This window comes from Alligator sinensis, unplaced genomic scaffold, assembly GCF_000455745.1.
Source record: "Alligator sinensis unplaced genomic scaffold, ASM45574v1 scaffold249_1, whole genome shotgun sequence".
Classification (NCBI taxonomy): Eukaryota; Metazoa; Chordata; order Crocodylia; family Alligatoridae; genus Alligator; species Alligator sinensis.
The window spans coordinates 83,679-95,918 of NW_005842593.1; the positions used below are offsets into that span (position 1 = coordinate 83,679).

General features: G+C 43.7%; 1 protein-coding gene across 4 annotated transcripts in view; it reads right to left on the bottom strand.

Moving 5' to 3' along the window:
- Nucleotides 1-12,240, bottom strand: part of CPNE1 (copine 1) — an 85,389-nt gene that overhangs the window by 34,114 nt on the left and 39,035 nt on the right. For 3 of the 4 annotated variants that reach the window (XM_025214667.1, XM_006032908.3, XM_006032909.3), the window contains 6 exons: nucleotides 10,333-10,461; nucleotides 8,421-8,600; nucleotides 5,878-5,952; nucleotides 5,576-5,647; nucleotides 2,043-2,126; nucleotides 1,341-1,430 (listed from right to left, as the gene is read on the bottom strand). In XM_025214667.1, coding sequence (XP_025070452.1) covers nucleotides 1,341-1,430; nucleotides 2,043-2,126; nucleotides 5,576-5,647; nucleotides 5,878-5,952; nucleotides 8,421-8,600; nucleotides 10,333-10,461 — 630 coding nt within the window. Of the gene's footprint in view, nucleotides 1-1,340; nucleotides 1,431-2,042; nucleotides 2,127-5,575; nucleotides 5,648-5,877; nucleotides 5,953-8,420; nucleotides 8,601-10,332; nucleotides 10,462-12,021; nucleotides 12,155-12,240 lie in introns of those variants that run through there. The other variant, XM_006032910.3, reaches the window with a different exon arrangement.

The window sequence follows — 12,240 nt, forward strand, 5'->3', positions numbered from 1 at the left end:
CCTCTGACTCACTTTCCTATTTGTAAGCAGAGAATACCACTTCCCTACTTCTCAAGTCTGTGGGGAGGACTAAGTGTCTGTAAATATTTTGAGCTCTGTAGCACTTAGTGAAAATCTATTATTATTAAAATGCATTTGTGCCAAAGTGAACATGAACTACCACTGTAAAGTGAAGCTTTCAGCATAATAAACCCCTACTCTCTCATGTCACAAAATACCTAAAACTATTCCCTACTGACAAAGCACAGAAAATTTTTTTAAAATATTTTCAACGGGGCAAACACAAACACCTTTCAAATATCCTCATCATATCTGCTCTCCTAGACCAAGCGGAGTCCTTTTAGGTTGTAGACATTTTCCCAGTAATGAATCCCATGAAGTTATCACTTGAAATCTTTTCCCATGTACTTAACTCTCCAGGCCACATTTGAACTTTTATTTAAAAATTAACAATCTCAATAATTCTTTGAATTTATCCTGATACACATGCACACAGATAAGCATGAATGCTTTTTTCCTAAAACTTTAATAACAGATTCCCACAATAAGGCTTCCTCTTGGAAAAGATGAAACAGGAAAAAATTGTTTGGGGAGTGGTTGACAGGATAACGGCCTAGCAGTTTAACTAGAACAGCATGCGTCTTCGGAGGCATTTAATGTGGAAGAGGGATGTTGTTGAATTCTATGCAAGAGAACAGATTTCAATGAATTCAGTACATGATATAACTCATATATTTTGAGATACAGAAAACTGTCACAGTAAGTGGTGACCTGTTAATAGCTCCAAGTCAGAAAGAAGTAATTTATTATATGTAGGAACTCTAGGGCAGAATCTAGACTCAAAACCAAATCAGTTGCAAGGAAGAATACCTGCTCAAGATGGCAATAAGGAAAGATCCCTTATCTATGCAAATGGATTAAACTGAAGATGGCACTAAGGTTCATTTTTCATCACCATCAATTGTACAAGTTTTAGCACTTATGAGCATGTCCATTACTTTTTAAATTAGAAGTGGGTAGGAAAATAAAATGTACAATCTATTAAAAATTCATATGAGCACAGTGCAAAAATTACTGAAAAACCTGCTAATTCTTGCCATAGATCTGTCATTAAAAAGTAACAGAAACTCTCTTTTGCATTTCTTGATTTAAATTTGACAGCTCATATTATATTAACAAAGTTTTTGTATTTAATAGAAATATGATAACTTGCTAATATTTAAGATTGTAAAGAACTTTTATAGATAACCAAACAGATAATATAAACCTGGAGACTGGGACTTCCAATAGCAAAGGACTAAGAGTAAGCTTAGTCATTCAAGAGTTGTCGTGGAGTTTACCTTGATTGGCTTGCTGAAGTCCCCACCACAGAATGTATGCAAGGGAACACTAAACCTCCTCCAGCATGGATTTAAATTGTTCTTAATCACCTTCAAGGAAAAAAAAAATTAATTATCTTATATTAATGTCTCATGCAAAACATTAAAACATTTAAGAATATAAGAACCAAGGGTTCTGAACTAATGGTGGAAACCTACTGAAGGCAATTTGAGCAATGGGCATAAGCATCTTGGGCTATGAAACTATCAGATGATTTTACATACCAAGAAAGGCTGGACCTAATTAATACCTGAAAGAGAAATAAAGTAAAACATAAAGTATTTCAGGAAATAAGAATCTGTAGCTCAGTAGGTGTCACTTTTTCTTCCGAGTCAGCATTAAATCAATGCTGTGTTAGGGAATGTTGTGCTTTTTTCACAGTAAACAAAGTCCTAACTTACAGCTCTTAAAGATTTTCTACTGAAGAAAAGTGTCGTAGATCATAACTCTCCTGGGCTTTATTTGGAAAATATTTTGGAAATCTTGCAGATAAAACATGCTATTTGAAGTGCAAATTAGCATTAATTTAGTTAAAACCAGCTTCTCTAAATACACAGCAATATTCTGATCCCTTATAATCACACACGTTATTCTTCCATTACATGCAATGAAAACAGAACTGAAAAATGCAAGAAATCTTTGGATCACTGTAAAAGTTCTACCTCTGATCTGTAAACAAGCTGCCATGGTCCACTGTCACTCTGTTTGTAAAACTCCAAAAATGGATCTGATTTGCCCAAGAAATCCTGTAAACAGCAACACAGTTGTAGTAATCAACCCCTCAAGCTTTACTTTATCATAGTCCTTCATTAGTTGGGTAACTGCTATGCATGTATACACTATGTTACCCCCACTTTTTTTAAATGTCTTTTGTTTTCCTCTTTTTCCGTTTGCTGAATTTTCAGAAACATCAAAAACAACATGCTCCAACAGACTCTTCCCCATGCCCTTTAAGTTTATTTGCTAGCTGTCATCTCAATTCAATGCCTTATCACCCCTCAGAAAATGCCAGCTCTTAGCTTTCATTCACTTTTGATAACAGAAAGATAATAGAGCAATTTGTCTGATGCAAAGAACTCAGAAAGACCACAGCAGCTCAGAATGGCTTTGCCACTATGGATTCCTATTTGAAATCTCTGAGTTCATCTTGCAAATCATGCACAAGTGGCACACTTAAAAGGATCCCATGGCACTGATACCCTGGCTGAGAATCTCTGGCTTGGGTCAACATTTCAAAGATCTGCATAGCTCCTCCAGCCTGACAGCTAAACTCTATTGGTTGCTTATTGGATCACCACTGATAAAAGGGAAATTTACATTATCGGCTTTCCTTGGCTGGTGTAGCCAATAATGTTCACTGATAAATATAATTAATTAAGTCTCCTGGCCAGGGCCCCCAGATGCCCGAGTTCTCTCTCACTAATGGGGCTGGGGCCCCCATATACTTGGGTTCCCTCAGGAAATGGCAGACTTTCTGTTGCAGGTGGGCAGCAAGGGAGGTCCTGCTTGGGGCTGCTGGGAACAAGATACAGGGGGCACGCACATGCACGTGGCCAGGAATGAAGCCAGGCAGTGTGGAGAGCAGCTCCTTGCAGGTACAGCTGTGGAGGGGAAGGGGTATGGGGGGGGTATGGGATGGAGCCATGAGCAGCTTGTCCAGGGAGCATGGCGGGGAGGGGAGTGAAGTGGGGGGGAGAGGAGGGCAGCTTCCCGCCACTGCACACACCCCCTGGAGGAGGCATGGGGGTGGGGGGGCATGTGCCCCTCCAGATTTGTGCATGGGGTAGATGCAGGTTGCTGGCTCAGGGCTCTCCACTCTGCTGCCTTTCTCTTGGGAGCCCCACACTGGCCACATGGGGGGCAACGAGTTGTGCCTCTTGCTGCCAGGCAGGCAGGGGATGCACGGCTGGCATGGGGCCCCTGGGGCAAAGGCAGCAGAGCAGAAAGCCCTGAGCCCACATTGGGCAACCTGCATTTGGCCTTGCCCCACTCAGCTCTGCTCCACTTAAAAATGTCTTTGGACTTAAAAATGGTGGTGGCAGCAGCACTTAAACTATAGCTCATTCAGTGAACTTTAGTTAAAATGCCCTGCTGCCATTTTTAAGTGCCAGGACACTGATCCCCTGTACGAGCTGCCCGTGGCTCTGTCCTGCTTCCCACCTCAGCCCTGGGTCACATGCAGTACCCTGGCTGAGCAGCGCCCCCAGCCCCAGCCCCTGTCCCACTCCATCCCTCAACATGGGGGCCTTGATCTTCTCCCCACTCCATGCCCCTTCCCCTCCACAGATATACGTGCAGGGAGCTGTTCTCCACACTGCCCAGATGCACTGCTGTAAATCGATTATCAGATATGGCTGGTTAATAATCAGCTATCGGTATTGGCCAAGAAAATCTTTATTGGTTCACCCCTACTAAACTCTTGTCCAGGCCCCTATCTAGCACCTTGACTTCTGCAACCTCCTCCTCTATAGCCTGGACTATTGCAACTTTGCTCAAGTATTTTAACAGACTACTTCCTACCTTTGCAGTGACAGGATATTGACAGTTCCTTTGTCCCTCTACTTTATTTGTGCCAAGTTAGACTGTTTTTTGACATTTCCACAGGCATTGTGCCTGGTATTTCTACTAGAGGGTTGCTCATACAATTTTATGAACCGGTTAAGCCAAACACTAGTCTAGAATGGTTTAGATAGGGATGATCCTGTCTTGAGCAGGGAGCTGGGTTATATGACCTGAAGCTGGGCGTATGGCAACCACTCCTCATCTGCCTCTAGGGACTGGGTGGGGAGCAGCTGTGTCCAGGACCCTGGGCTGCCCCCAAGTCAGCTCCACTGATCACACCAGAGGCAGATTGTCCCAGACCCTGGGGCTGACCAATGCTGGGTCCTGACACCCAGCTGAGCATCAGGTAGGGATCGGTCAAGGGTTAGCCCCAATATGCCACATGTTCAATTTAAGGTGCGATACAAATGGGCCACAAATGTGGAACATCTTTGGGGCTTGTTTGGTATATTATCGTGTCATTAATTGACTTTAACATGTGGCAAGATTACTACTTATGGAACAAGTAACACCTTAATTGCACTATAAATGCTTTCAATTATAACGAATAGTTAGAAATGAACCAACATTCCTTTTCCTGCCAAGACCAGCAAGAAGCTACACACTGCACCAAATCTACTTGAGATATGCCTGTTAAGCAAGTTTTAATAGATTATGCAATGGTTTTTAATAGAGGTGCACCAATTTATCAGTTACATATCAGATCAGCACCGATAACAGGAAAATTAACATTACTGGCAGCCGACTTTTTTGGCCAATAATGTTACCGATAAATGCTGCATGCATGTGCGCAGCTGCAGCATGCATGAGGCCAAGAATGCAGCCCAGAAACTTGGAGAGCAGTGTCCTGCCAGTAAGTCTGTTGGGGGCAAGGGGTGTGTGTGGGGGGGTGCTGATTGAGGCCCCCATGGTGAGGAAAGGAGTGGGGCAGGGGCAGGAGCAGGCGCTGCCCAGCTGGGGCGGTGAATAGGACCCTGGGGCTGGGAGCAGGATATAGCAGTGGGTGGCTCATCTGGAGGGGGTGGGAGGGGGGGCAGCTGGCCACCACTGAGTCCACCCCTGGGGGAAGCATGGGGGGCATGTGGCCCCCCCCGGATTTCTACATGGGATGAGAGTGGGTTGCCTGCTGTGGGCTTGGGGCCAGGGGCTGTGCCAGGCTCTTTCCAGTTGCGGGGCTGGGCCAGAGCTGGGCTCAGAGCAGGTGGGGATGGAGCAGGTTCCACTGTGTGGGGTGGGCAGCAGCAGTGCTGGGAGGGGTGGCTATGGGAAGTATAGGCTCCCAAGTGCTCCTCTAGCACCACCCCTGCTTGGGGCAGTCTGCTCTGCTGTCTTTACCTTGGCAGACCCCTGTGCAGGGCTGCCAAGAGCCCCCAGTGCAGGGCTCTTCAGGGAAAGGCAGCAGAGCAGAGTGCCCTGAGCAGGGGTGGTGCTAAGCAGGAGGCTACAGTGACCTCAAAATTTCCCAGAGCCACCTCTCCCAGCATCACCGCCACCCGCCTTGCACAGCTGGGTCATATTCCTGTTTATAACCAGTATCTGAACACAAACTTGTACACAGGAGACCTAAATTCCACCTCATTGCAAGTCCTAACTGTATCTATTAAAATATGTAAGACTGCACATGAGTCATTACCTTTTTGTCCAAACTCCGTGCTTCAATCTCAAGATTTACAACTCTGGTGTCCTTAATCTCTTCTGCTGAAATCTGTATTATAGGAATTTAAAGGCAAATTGATTACTAGTGCACATGAAAAGGACTTTGCATAATATATCTCAAACAGCCACTTCTCTTGAACACTAGAGGTAATTCAAGTGATACAGTTTAGCAACGCTAATATGAACGCTGGAATTTTCAAACTAATTCGTTCAAATCAATTTAAGTGAAAGTAAGCAGCAAAATAAGTCTATACACAAAGAAAAGATGATGATATTTACCATAATGGTGCCTTTACCAGCTGGTTTTCCTTTTTTTAATTCCAAAGGTCGAGTGAGTTTTTTACTTGACACAATCTAAAGCCAAATGACAGTTATACAGAAATATGGAGTTAACATGGTTTCAATCCAAGGGTAAAAGTCTCAAAATTTTTCGACTTTGAAGCCTGACTGCCATATGATTAAGCTTCTAAATACCTTGAGTCCTTCCAAAAATTTTATTATAAAGCTCTACATCATGAGGTTTCTGTATTCAAGTTCTGATACCCATTGGCAAAATCCCAATTTAATCCTTCACCTCTAATTTTTGCCTCTCATTGACACCAAAAGAGATTTTACAATAAGTTTTCAAGAAATTTTAGATATGGGAAGATACCAGATTTATACGAATACCTACCATATTTATGTGAATCCCTATTCAACATGGAGGGGTGGGCAGGATGTCTTGGATTTAAATACTAACCTAGGGCAGGAGGTTGTTCCTCCACCCCAGGCCAATGAGCTGGAGCCTATCATAGGGCTGGAGTCAGAGCTACCACCATTGCTGCTGCTTGGAGTGAGCAGTCATGGAGTCAGCAGCAGCTGTGGTAGGGTTGGGGCCAGGGGCACAGGCCAGGGAATTGGGCAGCAGCATGGGTCAAAGAATCATATGGGAGAATGGGTCAGGGCTGCTGCCTAACCAGGGCCAAAGCGGCTGGCCAGGACTGGAGCCATTATGTGCTCTGTACCCTAGGCTAGAGCTGAATCCAGAGCCACTGGATAAAGTAAGTGGTGAGGAAGGTTGGGCAGCAGCAGGGGGGCCAGCACAGGTAGGGAGGGCAAATGGGAGGCCTTCCCCCCCACCATACTACTTGCACCTCCCTGCCACCACAGTGGACGGGATGGAGGGGGATGAATTTTAGGAACTATGGCCTGGTCTGCACTACATAACTTGCCAGAATTCCAATACACTTCACTCCCTGGTAGTAAGGTTCCTGAATAGAATTACCAGAAGAACTAGTGTATATTTATGGACTGGTGGCCTGGCAGTGGCAGTTGCTATCTACCACCAGAACTTCTGTTACCAGCGTAATTATAGATCAGACCTATGTGTGCCTCCTCTTCCCTGCACTTCTATTGCTACAGCATACAATTCATGGAGGATGTCAACATATAAAACTGTACTGCAAGGACAAGCAATAACAAAATGAGGGTGCTATGCTGGAAGGTGTTAACAGGAACCATCAATCAGATCCTTAATGTCTACACAATTACAAATGTAGCTCTGCTAAGCAGAGCTCCAGGTATTTCCCTATTTTCTTCAAAATCAAAGCAGTTTTGCCAACCAATCCCTAGAACTTTGCCTGAGATTTTTAATTTAAAAATTAAAGAGACAGTTGACAAAATTGAATACAGGGACTTACAAGTTCAGACAAAACAGTAAAAAAGAAAAAGAACATCCCAGTTTGAAAACAAAGCAACAAAATACTTTGGGTTGAGACAAATAACAGGACATTTTCACACTAAAAGCAAGTTTTTGACCACACTACAAAGAAAAGCTATTTATGTTTAGGAACTGAATGGATCTTTCAGTTAGTCAGAGATGACCAACCAGGACATCCCATTTTAGAGGACATTAGAGCCAGCAACAAAACTGCTGTGGTCATGGCTCAAAAGGTCCTACGCTGAAGGAGAGAAGTCAGATACAGGCAGTACAAATGCCCCAAAGGCATATTTGAAAATAACATTCTGAATGGAAAGCAAGACATACTACATTTCTGATGGCATTATTTTTAGAACACCAGAACTGGAAGAACTCTATGCCATCTCAGACTAAACTTAATGGTCATGGACGACTGAATAGCAGTATTCCTAGTCCAAAATATTTATACTTGCAAAATTTAATTTCAGTACAAATCAGACAAAATAGTCATTTTCAAAGTTCCAAACAAACTGAAAACAATTGGAAAACTGTGTTTCAGAAACACTGGAAAATGACACAGCTTCCCAAACTGTGCCACTACACAGTAAAACTGACACTTAGTTTCACAAACTACACTAACCTTAGTAAAACTGATTAGAACACTAGTTTCACAAAGCAAAACAGGCTTTTGGGAGCTAGGGCTGCCCTTGTATTGAAGACTGCTGAAGGACCCAGACTCTAAGTCATGGCTCTTTAAAGAGGAGCTTGTTAGCTTTGAAAGCCCTGGCTCCAGCTAGAGTTCTCAGAGCTTCCAGGCTCCCTACTGCAGAGCCACCGGTGATCCTCTATTACAACCAAGATCTTCGGGTTTAGGGCTCCAGGGCAGAGTTTGGAAGCTATGGCATGACTGTCTGCCCTAGAGCTGGAAACTGTGAAAGCCCAAACTCAATGAATCAGTATTTCTGGGCAGCTCTGCTGCTGGCATGCTTCTTTTTGATGGAACAGATTAGCCTAAGGAAGTAGGTATTTTAATATTTAGGCACATAAAAGCTCTTGACGCCTCAGTTCCTTCTCTCAGTTACACAATTAAACATACATTTAATCCCATTTTGCATGCTAATTGATCTAGTATTTTTACAAGTACCTGTCCCAATGAACACTCAGTCCCTCCAAGATAATCATCATCATTTAAATCAATAGACTTATTATCAATATCATACACGCCAAACTTTATTTTCTGTACTTTCTCGAAGTAATAATCAATGAGCAGCTTCTTGGAGAATTCAGGTTTTTGGCAGTTCTTTATCCTCTCAGTTCGATCCAACTGTGCAGAAAGAGAGAGACAGATGATAAATTTATGTAATCATAAGGGATCTAGGTTTTCTTTTTCCTGTGGAAAAATGCAGAAAAATGTGGATTTTTTTCCCTTTGAAGGAGAAAGATGCGGATTGTTCCCTTTGAAGCAGGAAACTATGGGTTCCCCTTGCAGGCTGGCAGAGTTCCAGGCAGGGTGGTGGGAGCAGCCCTAGCAGCTGGATACAGGTAAGTCTATGGAACAGGAGAGGGTTGGAGGGCCAGGGCTTGGGGACTGTCTGGGTGGTTTTGTGTGGGGCACGTGTGTGTGGCAGGTGTGTGTGGAGGGTGTGCGAAGTGTGTGTGTGTGTGTGTGTGTGTGTGTGTGTGAGAGTGTGTGTGCCTGTGGGTGCCTGCCAGTGGTGGGGAGAGGTGTTCAGGCACCAGACCTGCAGCAGGGCAGGGGGTTCTGATGCAGTGCTCAGTGCTGATGTAGGGGATGTCAGTGGCAACACCCTGCCCTGGGCTGAGGTTCCCATGCTGCACCAGGCAGCCTGGCCAAGGTCAGCCCCCTCTCCCTCCCAGGCAGTTTTCCAGCTGCAAGCATGGGCATTGGCCCCCAGCGGCCCGGGCACACAGGTCCCCATCACCCTTGAAGGGCCCCTGCCACCACCTTCCTCCACTGTAGTCTTGTGGGTCTCACAGGGCTGGCCAGGGTAGGAGGCAGCTGGGGGCACCCTCCGGTGCGGGGGGAGGGGGGATGACGACAACGACACAGGGGGCTGCAGATCAGGAATGAGGGGTACCAGCAGGGGTGGGGAGCTATGGTTTGGGAATGAAGGGCCCCAGCAGGGCCAGGAAGCTGCAGGTCAGGAGGTTGGTGTACCAGCAGGTCTGGGAGGATGCGGGGCTGTGGTTTGAGAGTGATGGGCAAGGCCAGGAGGCTGTGGGCTGGGAGTGAGGGCCAATGGCATGGGTTGGGCAGCAGCATATGAGGGCTGCTCAGCACCACAAACCAGCAGGGGGAAGAGGTGAAGCTGGACCTGAGTCCTGGTGAGTGAAGAGGGTAGGGGGAGCTCTGATTTCCTATAATAAAAAAAAAAACCAAAATCAAAGCGGAAAAACACAGATTTTTGGGGTTTTAATCAGACAATTTTGGATTTTTTTTCTTTTATCAGAGAATTTGGGATTATTAAACAGAGAAAACCAGGATCCCTGGTAATCATATTAGTCGCATGTTCTTACATAAAAGTCCGTCTTCCTGTCTCCCAATTTTCTTGCAGATCTATATGACAGTAATGGAAGCATGCAACATCTAGGCTGCTTAATCTAGCAACTGCTATAGGCTTCTGCTGGCCTTTCTGGAACTCTTACTCATGTATTAATGAAGAATTTACATCAATTTTCTATTCCTTTATTAGAAACAGTGTAAAATATAAGGAAAAAAAGCCAATGAAGCACCATGTAAAGTGCTCACCTCACAGGGATCTCTCAGAGAAAGGGAACACAGCATATTGTAATAATAATAATTTAAATAAAAACCCAAAAAACCTAAGTCCCATTCCCTAGAGGAATGTGAAAACTAAAAATCACAAATCCTTTCACCAAGTATTAATTTGCATAATTAACTCCTGCAAATATTTACACATTATGCAATTAAGAACAACTAGAAACATTTAAACATAAAAATGTTCTCAAAATATACTTTTTTGCATTATGTAAAATTAGGCCTTTATTATTATTACTACTACTACTATTACTACCTCTGCCCATTGATCATCTCCTATGTTTTGGAGTAAGACGCACAGAGGATCAGATTTTGAGCCAACATCTTTGTCAAGGAGATTCTCACAGGATATAGACAGTTCTATCTTGGTCACACACTGAGCCATCTGCCAGAAAGAATTGAGAACAAAAATAAATGTAAACACTGATAAAGTACTTGCCAATAAAATCAAATCCTTCACACTGAAAACAGTGAAACACAACAGTAAGCAACACATCACCTTGAAAGAACCTTAAATTAGAGAAAAAACATTTAGAGAGTGGGAGAATCTCCCAAGAGTTTCAGTTCCAATTTTTGAAGACAGTGACACTTAAAAGTTGTTTTACCATTATTTTATCTACATTTGGATATTTTTTAAAACAAAGGTTCCATGCAGAATTCTTACAAGTTGTGCTCAAGGGTTGTAATACACAGCAACTTAAAAGACTGTTAATATAATTTATATTAGTTAATGGTTCCACTCAGGATTGCTTACAGCACACACTGTATTCTCTAAAAAGACAAAAGGTCCTCCTTACAGAAACTTTATTACTTGGACTAAAACCTGCAAAGTGAAAACGGCTCATGCCAGTAAAACTGCAAGCTGGAAACTATTTTCATCCCAAGCGCTACATGGAATACCTCTTTGTAAAAAAAACCAAACATGAACAACCAACATTACTGAATTTAGTGGATAGCTTTGAGTAACCAGGCAATTGGGTTTTTACATTTTAAAATGTAACATCTTGAAAATATAAACTTGAAAAATATAGACAAGCCAATATTTTAATTAGTTTACAACCAAAATTCTAGTCATCTATTTTTTTAAGCCTTTGTACTGTTGCTGAGTAAGAAAATGGACATACCAAAGAATATTGTAGTATGGGTATTAAAATGATTGCAAAGGAAACATTCCTTATTTAATTATTCTCTCAATAACCTACTTGAAGTGCAGAGTCTATATTTACACACACTTGACTGGCACAGCATTGTATACCATTGTGCAGTTGTTTAAATGAATGCATTTTTAAAGTGTGTACTAATTTAAAGATACACATTTTTATACGCATCCTTTCCTTGATTCCCAAATTGATATGCTGAAGTGGGGATACTTGGAACATTTGTTTTTTGTACCATCACTTGTTCCCCCAAAACAGTATTTTAGGCTAATTTCATTTGGAAAAAGAGGAGTAGTTTTACTTAGGAGCATTTTCAAATACATTTTTGTAGAGACATGATGAATAAAATGTTAAAAAAAACTTTGAGGGTGTTATTTATTATAAATCCATGTACAACCCTTGTTTCATTTCCGGCTGAGTAAAGAGAAAAGGGGGACTCGCTCTCTATGGAGTCTTTATTCCACAAATTTGCCCTCTTCCCCTATAGTTTTATAACTTTTTAGATGCTGCTCTGCTAGTACTGAAAATCAAACAGGTGCATCTGGATATCATTCAGTAGGAGGCCAACCTTTTTGGCAGGTGTGCCACAAATTACCCCAGCTCTGCACCCTCCCCAGGTGCCACTCTGATCCCCCTCCCATGCCCAGTCTGCTGCTGTTTCTTCTCCCAGCCCTGCCGTCCCTGCCTAACTGGCTGCTTTGCTTTCTGCTCCCTGTCCTACCTACCGCTGTGCTGGACCCCCTGCCCACCTGCCACCTGCCACACACAGGGCCCCTGCCGGCCCTCACCCGCAGGTTTGGGTGCCTGGGCTGCAGGTGAAAACTTTTTTCCGACTAACAGAAAACCGGTGCTTGTTGCGATAATCGTTTCTCCATCTCGGGCAGGCTGTGCCCTTGCTCACGAGCTGTTAGCCCCCGACTCAGCGCGCTCGAGACACCAGGAGGGAGGCTGCCCGGCCGCGGACCGGGGGCACCTCCACACGCTGCCCGTCACCGGGCACCTCCGCG